This window comes from Physella acuta, unplaced genomic scaffold (assembly GCF_028476545.2).
Source record: "Physella acuta isolate Inbredline_101_S28 unplaced genomic scaffold, ASM2847654v3 ptg001534l, whole genome shotgun sequence".
Lineage (NCBI taxonomy): Eukaryota > Metazoa > Mollusca > Gastropoda > Physidae > Physella > Physella acuta.
In genome coordinates, this window is record NW_026733049.1 from 450,518 (window position 1) to 472,119 (window position 21,602).

The 21,602-nt window shown below is 40.5% G+C and overlaps 1 protein-coding gene across 1 annotated transcript in view; it reads left to right on the plus strand.

The window, feature by feature from the left end:
* Positions 1 to 19,743, plus strand: part of LOC131928715 (proton myo-inositol cotransporter) — a 49,669-nt gene extending 29,926 nt beyond the window's left edge. The window contains exons 4-14 of the mRNA XM_059284804.1: positions 6,883 to 7,662; positions 9,866 to 10,011; positions 10,993 to 11,104; positions 12,952 to 13,108; positions 13,683 to 13,885; positions 15,007 to 15,112; positions 15,759 to 15,919; positions 16,633 to 16,777; positions 17,480 to 17,724; positions 18,726 to 18,878; positions 19,523 to 19,743. Of these exons, the coding sequence (XP_059140787.1) occupies positions 6,883 to 7,662; positions 9,866 to 10,011; positions 10,993 to 11,104; positions 12,952 to 13,108; positions 13,683 to 13,885; positions 15,007 to 15,112; positions 15,759 to 15,919; positions 16,633 to 16,777; positions 17,480 to 17,724; positions 18,726 to 18,878; positions 19,523 to 19,713 (2,399 nt within the window). The 3' untranslated portion in view covers positions 19,714 to 19,743. The remainder of the gene's footprint in view (positions 1 to 6,882; positions 7,663 to 9,865; positions 10,012 to 10,992; positions 11,105 to 12,951; positions 13,109 to 13,682; positions 13,886 to 15,006; positions 15,113 to 15,758; positions 15,920 to 16,632; positions 16,778 to 17,479; positions 17,725 to 18,725; positions 18,879 to 19,522) is intronic.
* The last annotated feature ends 1,859 nt before the right edge of the window (positions 19,744 to 21,602 follow it).

A 21,602-nucleotide genomic window follows, 5' to 3' on the forward strand; every position in this document is an offset into this window, starting at 1 on the left:
AGACACAGTTACTTCGGCCCCAATCGATGTGAGCGCGCTGGCCGTGATCGTATAGTGGTTAGTACTTCGCGTTGTGGCCGCGACAACCCAGGTTCGAATCCTGGTCGCTCAAGATTTTTTTAGTCCGTGTATTTATAAACACTTAGTCAAGTCATACTTAATCAAGTCATTAGATAAAGTAGAAAATAAACTATATAAACAACTTTTTTAAAAACCACGTTTTTCATGTGTAGCAACGGACTAAAAAGGAGAAAATAAAATACTTAAAAAAAACTTTTTAAAAAACCACGTTTTTCTTGTGGACTAAAAAGTAGAAAATAAATTTTTCTTTTGTGCTTCCTCGAGCTGTGCAGGTTCTTGTGATGACTGACAAAAAACGTGGGTCGGGCAGATGGGTCGGGAAATTTGATGGTGAACGTACCCACGTTTTTTGTCAGTCATCACAAGAACCTGCACAGCTCGAGGAAGCACAAAAGAAAAATTTATTTTCTACTTTTTAGTCCACAAGAAAAACGTGGTTTTTTAAAAAGTTTTTTTTAAGTATTTTATTTTAAACTTGTCTTCTTGCAGATCATTTCACTTCGGGTTCATTGTTACTTTTGTAATTGAACCATTTAGAAATTTCCAGATTTCTGGAATGAGTATTTGCAACCACCATGACATAATAGAAACTTAAAACTGACATTGAAGCGAGCTGTAAACATTTATGCGGCAAGGTCAAAGTCCCTCTCGAGAAAACTGGACGTTTTCAAATGTCCCTTTCGTGAACCTTGACCAAGAAAACAGAGGAACTCTACTTCACCTGTCTGGTTAGCCGTCCGGTCCGAAAGTAAACTTTATTTTGTCTCACGTGATTAAACTTAAACCAAACTAAAAGAGAACATTCGTTCGGCGTATCTCCTCACAAATGTAATATTGTAAGTTTCACATCACAAGAGTAACATTTTAACATATCTCATTACAAAGCTAACATTATTTTAACATATCCGTAAACAAACGTAACATTTGTTCAAAATATACCATATTTCCAGTTTCAACTTCACATAGTTTAAATGTTTTAGCAATGAATTCATAGCTATAATACAAGGGTATTAAAACCAAAAGAGAGATCTGTACAAAAACAAATGTTATGACATAACGTATAATATCAACAAACAATTCCAATCTTTTAAAACACAGAGCTATCGAGCTACAGGATACATACGTGTATCAATCAAACATAGATATATAGATAGTTTATAGATACACTATGTGCATCAATACCAAACAAAGTTATACAGATAGATTATAGATCACTATGTGCATCAATCAAACAATCAAACATATTTATATAGATAGATTATAGATACACTATGTGCATTAATATCAAACATAGTTATACAGATACATTATAGATACACTATGTGCATCAATATCAATCAAACATATTTACATTTATATCAAACATACATTTATATAGATGGCTAATAGATATTATACGTGTATCACTCAAACACAGACATTTAGATAGAAGATATCGGGCAGATGAGGCTCGTTAGCTGGGGACAGCCACTCTTCTAGACGAGACAACTCCAAAATCAAACAACTGCTGCCTTGTAATTTATTCTTGGTTGGACAACGGCTATGGAAGCAAATCCAAAAAGAAAAGCAGGCTGAAATGACGCATAACCACTTGACACGAATACTTAATTGTGTTGGGGGGGGGGGGGGGGGGGGAATCCCTTCCAACATTAAAATTAAGAACGAAGAAGAGGAAGAAGAAGATAGAATATAGATAACATGCGTGCATCACTCAAACACATCTATTTAGATAGAAGATAGATATCATACGAGCATCACTCAAACCAGTGGCGGAACTAGAAAAAAAGGGTCACCCCGCAAAGAAATTTTTTGGGCCCCTATATATATATATATATATATATATATATATATATATATATATATATATATATATATATATATATATATATATATATATATAGACGAAAATATGATACATAGAATACTCATTTCGGGCTTGTTCGAGTTTAAAAAAAAAAATTAAAAATACTTAGATTTTATTAAAAAGTAAAAACAAGTTACACCACTTCATTTTTGTGACTTCTATTAGATCTAGTCCAGGGGTCGGCAACCTTTTGAGTCTTAAGAGCCAAAAGTTACAATTTACAACATTACCCGGATTTTAAAGAGCCACTAACATTTTTATGTCAATAGTATATTTGTTTAGGATTATATACATACATATATATATATATATATATAAGTATGTCAGAGTACTTGCATTTGTTTTGAATTGCTCAAATCTCTCGGTGAAAACCTCCTTCATTTTGCTTATATTAATGCTGAAGTGATTGAATAGTAGCATTGGTTTCATAACGATATTTTTTTCAGATTTTTTCGTAATTAAGTAATTTACCGCTCACCATGTATTCAACAAAAAAGTTTTTTTTTCGAAAAAAAATCACTTCTTCAAGCAAGACATGGGCTCAGTTTTCCTTTCAGTTTTACACTTAGCTGGTTTATTTTCTTTGTGATATCCACTGTAAAGTTGAATGTTTCAATTCGGAATGGACAATGTAATAGGAAGTACATTGAGATAGGGAGTAACTAAATATTCTAATATAATAGTCGATGTTTATTGTTTATATCTTATGTTATATCGTTTATTACCGAGTGTTGCAGACTAATAATTTTATGAGTTTTGAAAATAAAATAATTATTAATATTTGTGCATGGAGCTGAAGAGCCGCAACTGGACACCAAAAGAGCCGCATGCGGCTCGCGAGCCGCAGGTTGCCGACCCATCTAGTCAATTTTGAAAATCTTTGTCTTAATATATTTGCTAAAATGCTTCCCTTGAATACCTCGGTCGAAATAATATGAAGCATGAAAGCTGTGTATGTGTAATGGTTTCTCGCCCTATGTTTATTTTTATGTTTTTTTGTATTTATATTATTAGTTTTAAATACATTTCTGTTTTATGCTTGTCATTCTTTATTATGTATTTTTTTTTAATAAAAATTAAGAAAAGTAATTGCTTTTTAATGTGTTTAATGCAAATCTATTAAAAGGTGCTTAAGAGCACACATATTTGACTATTTAAAAAAAGGGAAATCAGTCATGGAAGTGGTTTGAACGTTTGCGTATCTTTCACGCGATGGATTTATTTTCAAAAGAATTTTGCAGACAACAGCATGTTTGATTGTAGGAGAAAGATAACTCGAGATGTTGTCTATAGAATAAAGATAATCAAACAGCAGCTACAGTATTTTTTTTACAAAACATCCATCAAGTCAAAAATGCAAGAAGATTATTTTTTTTAACTGTAAAAAACTTGATTATGGTCGGCTGCGGGCCCCTAAACGTCTCGGGCCCCCCCGCAATGCGAGGTCTGGCGGCACTGTAGTTCCGCCCCTGACTCAAACACATCTATTTAGCTAGAAGATACATATCATGCGTGCATCACTCAAACACATCTATTTAGCTAGAAGATAGACATATCTACACGGAGACAAGTGACTTCGACTCGCATTATCTCACCAATCTTTGGCCTTCATCCCTTTAGTGAGAACCAACAATCTCTACCACCCCACGTCTAGTTTAGGTCATGTTGTAAGGGTGTGTGACCTTATGACTATCTCTCTCTTAAGATTTTATCTGTATGTCTCTTAAACAAACACAACGGATATCAAGAGATTTTTTTTATTATTATTATTTGCTAACTTATCTGTAATTGACATATTACCTTCAAACTAAACTGTAAACTACGACATTACTCCATTTAATTTTGGAGAACACCCCGCACGATAATTGAATACGATTGATCGTATTTTGAGACCTTGAAACGATTTAGGTTTTTATGTCTAAAATAACTTTGACAGACATTATCAATACAGGATATATTCAGCGGCATACGGAACATAAATGTAAATTTACGGCTGCGAATTTCCGACTATCGGACTATTTGGAAGAGTAATGTAAAACTGTGCGTGCAAATATTCATCTTCTTAATACATCTAGTTTTTAGTTAAGGAAACATACAGTGGCGTAGCTAGGGTTGTAAAGAGGAATCGGGTGATAAACAGGGGCATTATCTCCATGGCGTCAGAGGTGTAGCTACGCCTCTGGTCATGTAAAGTCTTAAATGGGAAATAATTTTAACTGCTGTATTAGAACATTAAAGGATTCCACCTCTCGGTTTGTAAATTTACTACTAAGATCTAGCGCGGCAATATCTAAGGCACTGCTACTGTCTAGTGCGGCCCACCCTGTGGCTCCATAGTCTAATAGACCATTGTGCATCGGAAAGATCTAGCTACAATATCTAAGGCACTACTATTGTCTAACGCGGCCCACCTAAAGCACTACTACTGTGGTCTATCGCGGCCCACCTAAGACACTACTACTGTGGTCTATCGCGGTCCATCTAAGACCCTACTACTGTGGTCTATCGCGGCCCACCTAAGACCCTACTACTGTGGTCTAACGCGGCCCACCTAAAGCACTACTACTGTGGTCTATCGCGGCCCATCTAAGACCCTACTACTGTGGTCTATCGCGGCCCATCTAAGACCCTACTACTCTGGTCTATCACGGCAATATCTCTGACTCTACCGTCTCCCCCGATCTCTGAGATTAGAATGCCACAGATCGGGGCAACACTCCCAGCTACATCACGTGACTGGTGAGGTAATATCTAGACCAACAACAAGGAGGTCACCATAAATACAAGTCAATGTCTGATTGATGTGTTCATTTTTAGCTTACAACTAGCAGTTATCGTTTAAAGGTGATCATTTCACATTCATTCTTTGCTTAGAATTCCAAGTTATCATTTAAAGGTGATCATTTCACAACTCGCAGTTATCGTTTTAAGGTGATCATTTCGGCACTGCTGATTTTCTTTTTCTTTTGGAGAAATTTGATGTTTATTTCATAGAAAAATTAAAAAGTTTTTAATATTATTTTTTTTAAATTTACGTCTATCTTTATCAGGATGAGCACAATAACAATTGAGTTAGTGCTTAGTTTTTTTTATTGAGTCTTAAATGAATTAAGTATTTTAAATAGGCTTCATCGGTTGGTGAGCGGTAAGGTCAAGGCTGTTTGGTTGCTATTGGTTTCGTGACGGATATCGCGTTGTGGTTAATGTGGCAGTTTTGACAAACTTTGTGACTAAATTTGAGTGACGTGACCTGTAGGCCAGCAGTGTGACTGAAATGTGCCACGAACGTGAACTGTAGGGCAGCAGTGTGACTGAAATGTGACACGAACGTGAACTGTAGGGCAGCAGTGTGACTGAAATGTGTCACAAACGCGACATATGGGTTAGCAGCCTGACTAAATTTAACCTCGAGTCTAGCGTGACACTCAAATGTAAACACCAAAATCACAATTTGTATGACGTGAGACTTCGAAGTCAACCAGTTTAATATTGTCCCTTGTTAAACTACGATGTTTTTGTTCAAACAGACAATCTAAGGATATTTCAAATATTAACAACTAATTTTATTTGGTCTATTGACATTCTCGTTGTTTATTCTATTTGCTATGAAAAAATGCGAAATAGACTTAAAGCAAACAACAATTATTTTTCACGATTAATTTTTCCTTTTTACTTTCTCGTATATACGAAGTATAGAGAAAGTCTTGTAATCGTGCAAAAAAAAAAAATCGAGATTTTTACAAATCTCGACGTTTTACACCTCACTGATACGGAAAAACATAATTTTGCAATCTTGTCCGTATGTCTGTGTGTCTGTCTGTGTGTCTGTGTGTCTGTGTGTCTGTCTGTCCGTGTGTAAACACGATAACTTGAGTACCGTTACAGCTACGTTGATGAAATTTCATATAAAAGTATTTTATCGAAATCGTAGATCCGTATCAACTTTTGAGCGATTTCCGATAACCGGAAGTGGTACTTTTCCTACTTTGAATTTTTCAAAAGCCTATAACTTGAGTACTATTTCAGATAGATAAATGAAATTTCACATGTAAGTAAAAGATCTAATCCTCTACCTTCTGTTAAATTTTGAGTAATTTCCGTTGACTGGAAGTAGTAATTTACGCTACTTCCGATTTCTCAAAAAACTAATGTAAATTTTAAAAGTACTAATAATATTGCGCACCATTATGCGCTTTTTTATTTGGCGTTCACTTGGTGTGCAATTAATTTGTCTACGAGATTTTATTCTATTTTTAAAACTTAAAGTATTTAAAATGGATTAAAAATCATGTCTATAGCCCGAGTTCCCATCCCCTGTTATTTTATATAAGAATATTCGAGAAAGTTTAGGGGAGATCACTCCCGGTTTATTGTTTTTTTATTTACATCCCTAATGGCGAATAATTTCTTGAAAATTTAGGAATTTCAAAGCGCGAATCTACTTTACCTTTTTGGAACGATGGTGAATAACAATAAATAAAATATCGAAGTGATAATTATAGATTATGGTTGAATACTGTTCTTATTAATTTTGTGATACTATGTGTAAAGATAGCACCTTTTTTTTATACATAAAAACCCCAAAAATAATAGAAAAAAAGAAATTAGGGCGTCATGTAACTTTTAAAGATAATTCCAAAGATAATTATGCTCAGAAGTCTTATATCTAGAAATATTTTTGTTCAATATGGTGTATCAATATTTCTTGCCATTATATTGATTAAGAAGTGGAAGTAAATATAGTACATTCGGCAACTAAAATATTCAATGTCCAATGTATCTTTACAGAAATAATACTTAAGATGAGTTTTTTCGTCAGACACCCTTTATAAAACTTATGCAGCAATGTGTAACCATGGTAACTAATTCGTGCCACTTTGTGTGAAAAAAAAATTAATCTGTCAGTAAATTTTAACTTAATATTTTTTCCTTTCCAGATCCCCCACAGTACAAGGGCGCAAGACCAGAGAGCAGCGCCTCAACCACTTCCGGCGGCTCGCCCCAACCATCAGCGGCGTACCCCCTGCTGACGCCCCAGACCCCCGCACCCCAACAACACACGCCGTTACTCTTTAAATCAGGGGGACGCGCGGAGGACTATGGGGATAACTCTAATCTAACTGGAAATCCAGGGGAAGTAACCTACACCACATACAACAGTTTGACTGAGGAAAGTCCGATCTCGTCTAGTCAAAGCTCGATTTCTTCCTCTCATGAACTCAACCGGCAGGAGTTAAAAGGAAAGCCGGTTATTTTATGGAAGCCGGAAGATAAAGACACGACCGGTCTCAACTCGCACAACGATAAAACATCTTCCTACCCCGGGACCCGAACCCAACCCGACAAATCGAACCCTGGATTAAGTATACGCCGAAGCAACAGCGAAAGCCATTTCCCAAAAACTTCGAGTTTCTTTCAAAAGTTTAAACAGTTTCTCGCGAGCGGCTCTTTCGTAGCCGGACATTCCCAGCACACGACAGCCGGTCAACTCGGAGCTAAGCCGGGCGCTGAAACAGACCCTCTACAGCCGTCACAGCTGTCACAGCCGTCACAGCCGTCACAGCCGTCACAGCCGGGCATGGAGCACGCTCCGAATGGTCTCTACAGCGGCGGGAAAAAGTCCCGGGGGGACAAGCCCCCAGGGAAAACTCCCTTCTTTGTTTACTACTTGGCGTGTTTTGCCACGATCGGAGGCCTCTTGTTTGGATACGACACAGGTAATGTTTGGTTTTAATTAACTTTGTCTGATCCTTGATTGCTAGGTTTTAATTAATTAAGCCCAATACATGATTGGCTTATTTGTTTGGAGCCCATGAGGAGCAAAAGGCTGCAGTCAGAGTTTCTTCCATGCATCACTTGGGGGGGGGGGGGACACCCTCGAAGAAAGTCTACCGCCCCCCCCCCCCCCGCCCCCTCCACGAACGAAATGAAAATTATATAGAAAATATATACATTTAACAGTGTCCGCCCCTCCGAAAAAAATCTACCGCCCCCCCCCCCCCGAAAATTTCAAGTGCCCCCCCCCCCCCCCGGGAGAAAAGAAGTCTGGAAGAAACACTGGCTGCAACCACACCTCTCCCACAGACTCGGTTTTTGGGCAGTTCTCTTTAGTTCAGCCCAAGTTATCCCAGCATCCCTTGCTTGACTTCCCCTTTCACTATCTAACTCCAGGATAGCTTGGGTTGGCCTACTGTTCTACTCCCCTGGGGATTCCAGTCTAACGCTTGCCTCATAGTGTTGTCCTCTTGCCTCTCTTGATCCATCCCCATTTGCCAGCTTTAATGACTCAAAACATGATTTTAGGCTTCAGTTTATTTTATTTTATAAAAACAATCGTGAGGTATTCAACTAGTTACATCTAACTTCAGTCCCTGGATATAAATGTGGATTTTGTTACCATCCAGGTGAAGTGCTTTGTCGGTAATGGTACAATTATATATAGGCAATAAAAGTAGACGGCATGCACATTTTACTACACCATATAAGGCAACACAATAGAACTCTTGAAATTTTAACAAAGAAACTAGAAATTAAATGAATAAAATATATCTGTCCATTACTTCAAAGTTTGAAAATCATTTCTGGGAATATTGATGTAAACGGAAACATCATTCATGATGTTAAAGGAAAATGAGTTAGTAGAAATGTTCAGTTATATAGCAAGTATCGTGCGGGGCGCCATGTATTGTGTCGGGCTCCATATTACTAATTGAGACGTCTATTTCAGGTATCGTGTCGGGCTCCATATATCGTGTCGGGCTCCATGTACTAATTAAAACTTCTATTTCAGGTATCGTGTCGGGCTCCATGTACTTCTTGAACCCTCTATTTCAGGTATTGTGTCGGGCTCCATGTACTTCTTGAACCCTCTATTTCAGGTATTGTGTCGGGCTCCATGTACTAATTGAACCCTCTATTTCAGGTATTGTGTCGGGCTCCATGTACTTCTTGAACCCTCTATTTCAGGTATTGTGTCGGGCTCCATGTACTAATTGAACCCTCTATTTCAGGTATTGTGTCGGGCTCCATGTACTTCTTGAACCCTCTATTTCAGGTATCGTGTCGGGCTCCATGTACTTCTTGAACCCTCTATTTCAGGTATCGTGTCGGGCTCCATGTACTAATTAAAACTTCTATTTCAGGTATTGTGTCGGGCTCCATGTACTAATTGAACCCTCTATTTCAGGTATCGTGTCGGGCTCCATGTACTTCTTGAACCCTCTATTTCAGGTATTGTGTCGGGCTCCATGTACTTCTTGAACCCTCTATTTCAGGTATTGTGTCGGGCTCCATGTACTAATTGAACCCTCTATTTCAGGTATTGTGTCGGGCTCCATGTACTAATTGAACCCTCTATTTCAGGTATTGTGTCGGGCTCCATGTAACTAATTAAAACTACTTTTATTGCAGGTATTGTGTCGGGCTCCATGTACTTCTTGAACCCTCTATTTCAGGTATCGTGTCGGGCTCCATGTACTAATTAAAACTTCTATTTCAGGTATTGTGTCGGGCTCCATGTACTAATTGAACCCTCTATTTCAGGTATCGTGTCGGGCTTCATGTACTTCTTGAACCCTCTATTTCAGGTATCGTGTCGGGCTCCATGTACTAATTAAAACTTCTATTTCAGGTATCGTGTCGGGCTCCATGTACTTCTTGAACCCTCTATTTCAGGTATCGTGTCGGGCTCCATGTACTTCTTGAACCCTCTATTTCAGGTATTGTGTCGGGCTCCATGTACTAATTGAACCCTCTATTTCAGGTATTGTGTCGGGCTCCATGTACTAATTGAACCCTCTATTTCAGGTATTGTGTCGGGCTCCATGTAACTAATTAAAACTACTTTTATTGCAGGTATCGTGTCGGGCTCCATGCTGCTGATCGAGAAAGAGTTTCACCTGTCCACCATTTATATTTCAGGTATCGTGTCGGGCTCCATGCTGCTGATCGAGAAAGAGTTTCACCTGTCCACCATCTGGAAGGAACTGATCGTCAGCGGCACCGTGGGGGCGGCGGCCGTGTTTGCTTTGTTTGCAGGCTTTACCTGCGACTTCCTGGGCAGAAAGGTAAGGGTCAGATCCTGGGCAGAAAGGTGAGGGTCAGGTCCTGGGCAGAAAGGTGGGTGTCAGGTCCACTGTGATGACCCTGGGTTAGAGTTAAAACTGACGGGAATTCATTTTGTTCCCCCCCCCCACCCGGAGGTGTAGGAGATGCACGGGAGGCGGCAAAAGTTGTTTGCTAGCTGACTTTACGTTCCACGTCCAGATTCTTTTCCATTTCTCTTTAGTTTTCCTTTCTTTTCTCTAAACGATATTAATTTGTAATTTTTTTTATTTAAGATCTATTTTGATGCACGGGGGGGGGGGGTTACCCATAAATGATGTCATAAAATGTTTGTGGATTTTGACCTACCCTTTCCTCTTTATCGGTTTTTATCGTAAAACAACTAAAGGCCTAATGAACATTAATCTCTTTTACAAAGTTTTTTTTTGTTACGTCACATATTATAACCACCCCACCCATTTTGGAGGGATGGTATGGTCGAGTAGTAGTGCGTTCGACTGCTAACGGAAAGTTTTGAGTTCGGATCTCGGGCTCTAGTTATTAGAACTTCCCCAAGTCCACCCAGCTCTGATGGGTACCTGACTCACGTTAGGGAAAGTGAAGTCGCCTGGGCATAGTGCTGATCCCCCTATCTCTTCATATGCCGAGGTCACAGAAACAGGTAAACTCTACTACCTCTGCCCCATGGAGCATCAAGTACTTCACTACTCACCTCCCTCCCCCCCTTTACTTAGGACATCAGCACTGAAGTCTGTACCCCAGGCTTGATCTAGGTAAATGACGTCGGTTGTAGACGCCCCATAATCCTTTTCATTTCCTCTCTCAAGCCTGTGAAAGATTACAACAGTGTCACCTGTCGTCTTAAATTAGTGTAACTATTTTTTTAAACTGCCCATCCGCTTGATGAAAAAAATTTGCTTCAGTGGGTAATCATTGGAATATTCTGACGTTATTTAATCTTTACTTTTTCTTAACGCCCGCAGATAACTATCATGATGGCGTCCGTTGTTTTCGTGGCTGGTGCCATTATTATGGGAGCCTCGCAGACCAAGGAGATGTTACTGGCGGGGAGGATTGTTGTGGGCATCGGGATAGGTAAGACAGGTGGGGATAGGTGAGACATGTGGTTGGGATAGGTGAGACAGGTGGTGGGGATAGGTGGTGGGGATAGGTGGTGGGGATAGGTGGTGGGGATAGGTAAGACAGGTGGTGGGGATAGGTGGTGGGGATAGGCAAGACAGGTGGTGGGGATAGGTGCTGGGGATAGGTGAGACAGGTGGTGGGGATAGGTGAGACAGGTGGTGGGGATAGGTGAGACAGGTGGTGGGGATAGGTGAGACAGGTGGTGGGGATAGGTGAGACAGGTGGTGGGGATAGGTGAGACAGGTGGTAGGGATAGGTAAGACAGGTGGTGGGGATAGGTGCTGGGGATAGGTGGTGGGGATAGGTGGTGGGGATAGGTAAGACAGGTGGTGGGGATAGGTGAGACAGGTGGTGGGGATAGGTAAGACAGATGGTGGGGATAGGTGCTGGGGATAGGTGCTGGGGATAGGTGCTGGGGATAGGTGCTGGGGATAGGTGCTGGGGATAGGTGCTGGGGATAGGTGAGACAGGTGGTGGGGATAGGTGAGACAGGTGGTGGGGATAGGTGAGACAGGTGGTGGGTATAGGTGGTGGGGATAGGTGCTGGGGATAGGTGCTGGGGATAGGTGAGACAGGTGGTGGGGATAGGTAAGACAGGTGGTGGGGATAGGTGCTGGGGATAGGTGAGACAGGTGGTGGGGATAGGTAAGACAGGTGGTGGGGATAGGTGAGACAGGTGGTGGGGATAGGTGAGACAGGTGGTAGGGATAGGTAAGACAGGTGGTGGGGATAGGTGGTGGGGATAGGTGATGGGGATAGGTGGTGGGGATAGGTAAGACAGGTGGTGGGGATAGGTGAGACAGGTGGTGGGGATAGGTGGTGGGGATAGGTGGTGGGGATAGGTGGTGGGGATAGGTAAGACAGGTGGTGGGGATAGGTGAGACAGGTGGTGGGGATAGGTGAGACAGGTGGTGGGGATAGGTGAGACAGGTGGTAGGGATAGGTAAGACAGGTGGTGGGGATAGGTGCTAGGGATAGGTGGTGGGGATAGGTGGTGGGGATAGGTAAGACAGGTGGTGGGGATAGGTAAGACAGGTGGTGGGGATAGGTGAGACCGGTGGTGGGGATAGGTGAGACAGGTAGTAGGGATAGGTAAGACAGGTGGTGGGGATAGGTAAGACAGGTGGTGGGGATAGGTGGTGGGGATAGGTGAGACAGGTGGTGGGGATAGGTGGTGGGGATAGGTGAGACAGGTGGTGGGGATAGGTGAAACAGGTGGTGAGGATAGGTGAGACAGGTGGTGGGGATAGGTGAGACAGGTGGTAGGGATAGGTAAGACAGGTGGTGGGGATAGGTGGTGGGGATAGGTGGTGGGGATAGTTGGTGGGGATAGGTAAGACAGGTGGTGGGGATAGGTAAGACAGGTGGTGGGGATAGGTGAGACAGGTGGTGGGGATAGGTGAGACAGGTGGTAGGGATAGGTAAGACAGGTGGTGGGGATAGGTGAGACAGATGGTGGGGATAGGTGAGACAGGTGGTGGAGATAGGTGAGACAGGTGGTGGGGATAGGTGAGACAGGTGGTGGGGATAGGTGAGACAGGTGGTGGGGATAGGTGAGACAGGTGGAGGGGATAGGTGAGACAGATGGTGGGGATAGGTGAGACAGGTGGAGGGGATAGGTGAGACAGGTGGAGGGGATAGGTAAGACATGGTGGCATTAGTTAAGACAGGTGATGGCGGGGATAAGTAAGAAATTGGGTGGGGATAGATAAGACAGACCTGATGTTTTGTTCGTGTGTGTGTCTAATGTAAGGGCTTTCGTCAATGCTTTCAATCTTTTGTTTTTTCCATTATGTCAGGTTTCGCCTCCATGACGGTGCCCGTGTACGTGGCAGAGGCGGCACCCCCAGACATCCGCGGGCGTCTAGTGACCATCAACCAGCTCTTCATCACCATCGGTATCCTCATCTCTAGTGTCATCGCTGGGGCCTTTAGTGAGGTGGACAATGGCTGGAGGTAGGTTATTTTTTTCTCTTTTTTTTTATGGCGAGAGGGCAGATAGGACAATGATTAGTTTAGACTAACGTGGTTGGGTATGTGGGTGTGTGGCTGGATACTGGTTGGAGATCTTCAATAATCATATATACATATATATATATATATATATATATATATATATATATATATATATATATATATATATATATATATATATATATATATATGAGACACATGTGTCGTTTCGATAAAGAGCAGAATATTATGAAACAGAATGGTGCAGGGATGAGGGGAGATAATACAGAGCTTAACCCTTTACAAAAAAAAAAAAGATAATCCCCCTATAATCATATATCGGTCACTAAAATTTTCAAGAAATTATTTTAATGCAAATCTCGTTTTTATATCTGTAACTTAAGTAACATGTCCAGTTTGCTTTACAGTTTTAGTGCATGGAAAAGTTTATCGTTATAAAAGTTTTTATACACACTTATACTTGGTGAGTGCATGACTGCGGGTAAAAATGTGTGTATTTTAGTACACCTGCATGTCTTGTACCAACACCACTGAATGTTCCACCACCTCCTGCCAGGTACATGCTGGGTCTGGCCGGCGTCCCGGGGGTGATCCAGTTCATCGGGTTCATCTACCTGCCCGAGTCCCCCCGGTGGCTGGTCTCTAAGGGCAAGGACGAGAAAGCCAAGAAGGTTCTACAGAGGATCCGTGGTGACCTGGACGTGGAGGAGGAGATGAAGGAGATCAAAGACGCCCTAGAGGAGAGCAGAAAACAATCGGGTTGGTTTTAACGGACAGTTTCCTCCCTTTGTATATTTATCTCCCTTTTTTTCTTTTACTTCCCTTTGAAAAAAAATTATTTGCTGGTTTATAAATAACAAGTGTATAATTAACAAGTTTGAAGTAAGAAGTGTGAATGTATTTAGATAAAAGGAAATAAGTAATCTAATTCCATATTCCATCATATCGATGTTTAATTTGTTTCCTACCTCTTTCCTGGGAGTTAACAGTTTTCAAGACTGATTCCCTGATTTTTCCACATTTGTGATTTCCCCACTTGTTATTTCCACACTTGTTAGGGGTCATCCATAAATGACGTCACGCTTTTTTTGACGATTTTTACCTCCCCCCTCCCCTCCGTCACACGTCGTCACAAAAAGCCAGACCCCCCTCCGCCAAAATGACGTCACACCTCAACCTACAACCCCCCTCAAAATTGCAGTTGAATTTTTTTAAAACATCGATATTTTTCTAAAATCTTGTCTAAACTATTACATTTATTAAAACAGTTATCTAAAATGCGAAATAACGTCTAAAATTCGTCTTCTAACATTGCTTTTTTATAATGCAAAAATGTGACGTCGCAACATCTGAACCCCCCCCCCCTCCCCCTCATCACACATCGTCACAAAATTACGGACCCCCCCCCTCCCCCTTACGAGTGTGACGTCATTTATGGATGACCCCTTATTTCCACACTTGTTATTTCTACCTTTGTTATTTCTACCTTTGTTATTTCTGCATTTATTATTTCTACCTTTGTTGTTTCTACCTTTGTTATTTCTGCATTTGTTATTTCTACCTTTGTTATTTCTACCTTTGTTACTACTTCCTTTGTTATTTCTATCTTTGTTATTTCTATCTTTGTTATTACTACCTTTGTTATTTCTATCTTTTTTATTTCTACCTTTGTTATTACTTCCTTTGTTATTTCTATCTTTGTTATTTCTATCTTTTTTATTACTACCTTTGTTATTTATATCTTTTTTATTTCTACCTTTGTTATTACTACCTTTGTTATTTCTATCTTTTTTATTTCTACCTTTGTTATAAACTATTTTTGTTATTTCCACACTTGTTATTTCCACACTTGTCACTCAGATACTTGTCATCATCCCCAGGTTTTGTGCTGGGTCGCGTGATACGAACCCGTCACGTGATGAAGGCGCTGTTTGTTGGCTGTGGTCTGCAGGTGTTTCAGCAGCTGTGTGGCATCAACACGGTCATGTGAGTTCAATGACCTAACGATAACCTTTTGTTACTGCTGTAGATTTGTGTTACAAAATGTTTACGTGTTTTGTTTTTTGCTTCTTGAAGCTTAGTAAGAATTTAAGAAGTTCATTAGGTCAGCGAGAACTGTACTTGGTCAAATCAGTTATTGTAGGATAGAGTAGTAATTGGTCAGATCAGATATTGTAGTAAAGTTTCAGGGTAGAACGAACTAACAGTGCAGTGACATTTCTTCTGTAGACGAGACCACCACTTAATTAGTAAAATATGTCATCGATTGAATTAATCATTTACTAACCTAGAGAAAATAGAAATCAGGTTAAATTTTTCTCAGAAAACGTTATATTAAAAAACATTTGTAACTCTACTTTTGCTGAAGAACATTAAGCATGTTAGCATTAATTATATCAATTGTAGATTTTGTCGATGACGTTAATTAAAAGACTTCACGAGAGAAAGTAAATTAATATTTTATTAACTTTTTAAATGTGTAGAAATCAACCAATGAACCGTAACTAACATTAACTGTAATTCGTTTAATTCAAATAGTTTTCTTCACCATGCTTCTAAGAAAGATAACTAAAAAAAAGTTTCATCCTACGGTCGAATTGATTGCTTCCCCTTGGTGTTTTTTTTAAAACAGATACTACAGTGCCACCATCTTGCGAATGGCGGGGTTCTCAGCTAAGCTGGCCATTTGGCTCGTGCTGGTACCAAACGGCATCAACTTCCTGTCCACCATTGTGGGCGTGGCACTGGTGGAGCGTCTGGGTCGTAAAAAACTTACCGTCATCAGTTTCATAGGTGAGCACATTTTCTTTTTACACTACCGTGATTTCTCAACACTCTTTACACTTTGTAGGCCTATGTGAATTTAGAGCGGGTTGTTTATTATAAATATCCAGTGCTGGATTGGGCCGCCGGCAAGAATCCACGCGGATACTGGTAAAAGTATATATTTTCTATATAAATTCCATTTCGTAAAAAGCCCCCCCCCCCAACCCCCGAAGAGATGAATGGAAGAAACTCTGCAGAGGACGCAAATTAGCATCGTAAATAAAAATTAATGTATTGCGGAACAATCTAGAGCTACTAGCTTCATTTTTTTTTTTACAAACGTTGCTCAAAATAAATTCTGTTCACTGAAAAAAAGCGCATTGGAAAACTGCGCACAAAAAAAGTGATTTTTTTTTCAAATAGAGCATATATAGACATTCACAAAGAGTGACTTCATGTACATTGTGGCATAATAAAACATATTTTTACGAAACATAACAAGATTAAAGTGTATTGTTATAATTATTTTCTTTTTGCGCAGTTTTCCTTTGCGCGGTTTTCCGATAGTGCATTTTTCTGGGAACCTGAAAATTATTGCTCATTGTCTTGTTTTTTCTGCATTTAAAAGTTTGTTACACACTAGTATGCTTATATCTGTGAGAGGAAGTGGGGGGGGGGCATGAAAATATCACCACACCAACCCTCCGTCTGATGATGTGGATTGTTTCCCTTCCGTCCAGGTGTGGTCATCGCTCTGATAGTCCTGGCCGCAGGTTTCCAGCTGTCCGCCAACTTCTCACCTGACCTGGACGGGAACTACACGGAGGTGTCGTATGACAGGAACAACAGTCAGCAAACAGATCTCTGCTCGGTTAAATTATACACGTGAGTTAACACGGCAAAACAGATCTCTGCTCGGTTAAATTATACACGTGAGTTAACACGGCAAAACAGATCTCTGCTCGGTTAAATTATACACGTGAGTTAACACGGCAAAACGATGTACTTTAATTATATACATTAGGTGATTTAGGTCGGTAGTACACAGAATATCTAGTTTTATTTGTTGTTATTCCTTAAATTGATATCTAATTGGATCATTAAATGGAATAATTGTGTTACTGACGATAATAAAGCGTTTTCTGCAGACTGCCCTTTATCTGTCCACAACTGCACTCCCCCCCCCCCCCCAACCGATGAACGGGATGCACCTGTCACTACCTTCAATACCTCCCCCCCACACACATACACACACACACACACATACACCCAACTAACAGATTTCAGCCTTTCTCCACCAGCACTACTCCCGCTCCCCCCCTTCCCAACACACATTCAACTAACAGATTTCTCTTTTCTCCACTAGCATCACACACACATTCACACACACATTCACACACACAAAACACACACAGCCAACAAATTTCCCCTGTCTCTACCAACATTAACCCCACCCCCCATCCCCAATACACCCCCCACACACACACAAATCTAACCAACAGATTCCCCCTTTCTCCACCAACACTACCCCCCCCCCACACACACACACCCAACTACCCAACTAACAAGCACCCTTGCCTCCCACAGAACGTGCGAAGAATGCATCGAAAACAAGGACTGCGGCTTCTGCTACGGGGACAGTGACGGCCATTTTGGCTCGTGCGTCACGGCCGAGTTTGACCACGAGGATGAGTACTCCACCCACGGGCGGTGTGGCCGCAACGTCACGGAGAAGAACAAGAACTTCACCTGGGCCCACGGGTTCTGTCCGACAGACTACACCTGGATGGCGGTGCTGGGGTTGGCTCTGTTTGTGATGGCGTTTGCCCCAGGTGAGTAGGGTTGGCAGGTGTGTGGGTAGAGTGTGTGAGAGAGTGTGTGAGAGAGTGTGTGACAGAGTTTGTGGGTAGAGTGACTGACGTGATTTGGATATTTATAAGAAAGTGTAGTGGGAGGGGGGGGGGTCTAGTTGGTGTAGTGGGGAGGGGGGAATGTCTAGTTATGTTGTGTTTGGAGATGTGTAGATGGTCTAGTTGGAGTGGGTGGGAATGATAAATAGTCAAGTTAGAGTGGGTGGGCGTTGTAGATGGTCTAGAGGTGGGAATGATAGATGGTCTATTTGGTGGTGTATGGGGTGGGTTAATGGTCTAGTGTGTGAATTGTGTGGTTAGATGGCCTAGATATCGTTGTGTGTATGTTGCGAGGGGTGGGTGCTAGGTTTTGTAGTGGGCGGAGTGTGTGGTAGATTTAGTTGAGATGGCGGAAGGGAAGTTGATTGAATTGTAAGGTGTTACTGTAGATGTTTTATATAGATGTGGAGAAAATCAGGTACAAAGATGTTATGCACAAGATATAAAGGTATTAGGCACCAGGTATAAAGATGCTATTCACAACGGTAATACCCACAAGGTATAAAGGTGTTACCCACCAATTATAAAGGTATTACCCACCAAGTATAAAGGTGTTATCCACCTGGTATAAAAGTTTTACCCATCAAGTCTAAAAGTGTTACCCACCTGGTATAAAGGTGTTACCCACCTGGAATAAATGTGTTACCCAACGGGTATAAAGGTGTTATCCACCTGGTATAAAGGTGTTACCCACCAAATATAAAAGTGTTACCCACCTGGTATAAAGGTGTTACCCACCAAGTATAAAAGGGTTACCCACCAAGTATAAAGGTGTTACCCACCAAGTATAAAGGTGTTACCCACCAAGTATAAAAGTGTATTTCACCTGGTATAAAGGTGTTACCCAACGGGTATAAAGGTGTAATACACCTGGTATAAAAGTCTTACCCACCAGCTATAAAGGTGTTATCCTCTCCCCCCAGGGCTAGGCCCCATGCCGTGGACCATCAACTCTGAGATCTACCCCATGTGGGCCAGAAGCACGTGCACATCCATCGCCACCGGCTGCAACTGGATCTGTAATCTCGTCGTCTCTCTCTTCTTTCTAACTCTCACGGAGACGATAACCAAATACGGTGAGTAGCCTGCAACTTGATCTGTAACCTCGTCGTCTTGCTCTTCTTCCTAACTCTCACGGAGACGATAACCAAATACGGTGAGTAGCCTGCACGTGCGGTAGTCAACAACACGTGTGCAAGTATATCATGCATCCCAGGGCAGGTGTATGACCAACAAGCATATCCATTGTAATTAGCGTGTTTATCCGTTACCTTGGTAACCAGACTATTTTGTACCTTCCTCTTAGTCGTGGCTTAGGAGTTCTTTGGGTTTCCTCTTTTACCTTGGGATTCCATTCAAGGCAATGCTGGACATAAATCATGTATGGGAATTCCAGTACCATTTTCTTAGGCGGATCTCATCTTCCACGTCGTTGGTTCCTTCGCTGCCAGATTTGTTCGTTTGTTATGTTGTTGGCCAAATTTAAGCGAAGTATTTTCTTTAAAGGCACTTACTCTTAGTTTATTATGCTCATGTGATTTTTCATTTTCCTGGCAATTTTTAAATGTTATTTCTTTTTTTAAATTTGAAATTTGTTTTTAAATATTTTAATTGAAAATGTTGAGTGTTGAATTTTTTAGGGTACTGATTTTTTTTTCTTTTAAATAGCACCGATGATTTAGTTTATACTAAATATTCTCCCCTTATACGACAATTTCAGGAGCGTTCTGGCTTTTCGCTGGCATCTGTTTCCTCGGTCTGTTGTTCACCATCGCCTTTGTGCCAGAGACCAAGAACAAAAGCCTGGAGGAGGTGGAGCGGCTGTTTATGGGGTCAAAGAAGGGCAAGGACAATCCGGCGTACGAAAAGGACGTGCCGGAACCGGAGAGGAAAATCGACACGAAGCTGTAAAATTACGTGCTCGTGTGGATACTACTAGAATTATTTTTTCACGGCGAGTGTTGACGTGTGCAGTTTTGTGTGTGTGAGAGAGATAGAGATAATGTGTGTGTGTGATTGTGTGTGGTACGGTTCTCAGAATAAATGCGCAATCGGAAAGATGTCGCAACGGAAAACTGCGCCAAACAGAAAAATGCACAAATACAAACTAATTATACTAATACGCTTAAATTTTGTCAAATTTCGTGGTAATATGTTTTATTATGCTACAGTCTACATGTACTCAATCTTTTTTAATGTTTATAAATGCTCGTTTTAAGAAAACGAAAATGCCATTGCGCCCTTTTTTGTGCGCACTTTTCCTTTGCGCAGTTTTCCGCTGCGCATCTTTCCGGTCACCGTGTGGTAAAGTACTTGTGCATGACTGCTGCAAGCAGGTTGTGGCGTGTTAAAATCTAAACGAGTGCGCTAGTCATTCATTCTATCCGCTTCGTTGTGATATATATATATATAGGCATATATATATATATATATATATATATATATATATATATATATATATATATATATATATATATATAACTTTATAATCTTCTAATTTAAATTAATTGTATAAATGACTAATGAAAACCAGAACTGTTTAGATATCAATAAACAAAAAAAAAACTGGAAACTTTGGTCAAAAGATCGAGTAGAAAACCGGGGGGGGGGGGGGGGAAATCAGACGACTCCAATATTTCACATATTATATGTATATTATGTGTATGTGGTGATGGGGGAGTTAAGTAAAAATATTTTTGTTTCCGTTAATTTAAAATCTGGCAGACGATGTTTGAACCATCCGGAAGTGACTTGATCGTCGAGAGCTTGCATTTGATTGGCCCGTTCCTTATTCAAACATTCCAACAATAGTTCGATCTCCCATCGCTTTCAAAAATATAATGTATGTTATGTTATGTTTTACATTGTGTTAAACGTTATGTTCTAATTCAATTACATTGTATGAATTATTGTGTTTTCTTGTGTGTGATGTTACAATGCAAATTAAAACAAAGTCTTGTTACCCATGAAATATAAAACTGTTAAGAAGATGAATACTTAATATTTATAGTAAAGATCTTGTTCAAACTTATCTAGTGGAAGATATTTTCTTGAACCTCTAGACCTTTCTATTCCTGTGTTGTAAGAGACGGGGGTTAATCCGACAACGGCAGGTTTTAATTCGCAAACCCTTCTAAGGGATTTGTTTAGAAAACACTTAATTGATTTGTTCAAACTGGCAAAAGCTTATAAAGTTATTTTAAAGTTAGTTACTTAAAGAGGCGTGGATTGTCAATGGTATCTACTGATGTGTGTTAAAACTCACAATGGGGAACATATTGTCTTTACTTTGTAGGTACAGGTTGAAATATGAGATGGAAGGGTGGCATGAAAATGTAGCTATAGGATATTTAACCCGCTGGATGACATTTTAGTTGTAGGATGACATTTTAGTTGTAGGATGACATTTTAGTTGTAAGATGACATTTTTGCCGCTGGATGACATTATAGCTTTAGGATGACATTTTAGCTGAAGGATAACATTTTAGTTGTAGGATAACATTTTAGCAGCTGTGTGATGACATTTTAGCAATAGGATTATGTTTTAGATTTACAATGACATTTTAGCTGCAAGACGACATAGTTGAAGTAGGCCTATAGCACTAGTTGGAAGATCTAGTTGTAGCTTGAGATTTTAGCAGAAAGACGATTGTTGAGTAACTGGACATTTTCAGATGACATCTCACAGGACAATGTCACATGACATTTTACATGACATTATAGCGTGACATGTTAGCATGACATTTAGCTTGACATACAGCACAACTGTTATTGCTTTCCACTCCCCCAACCACCACCGA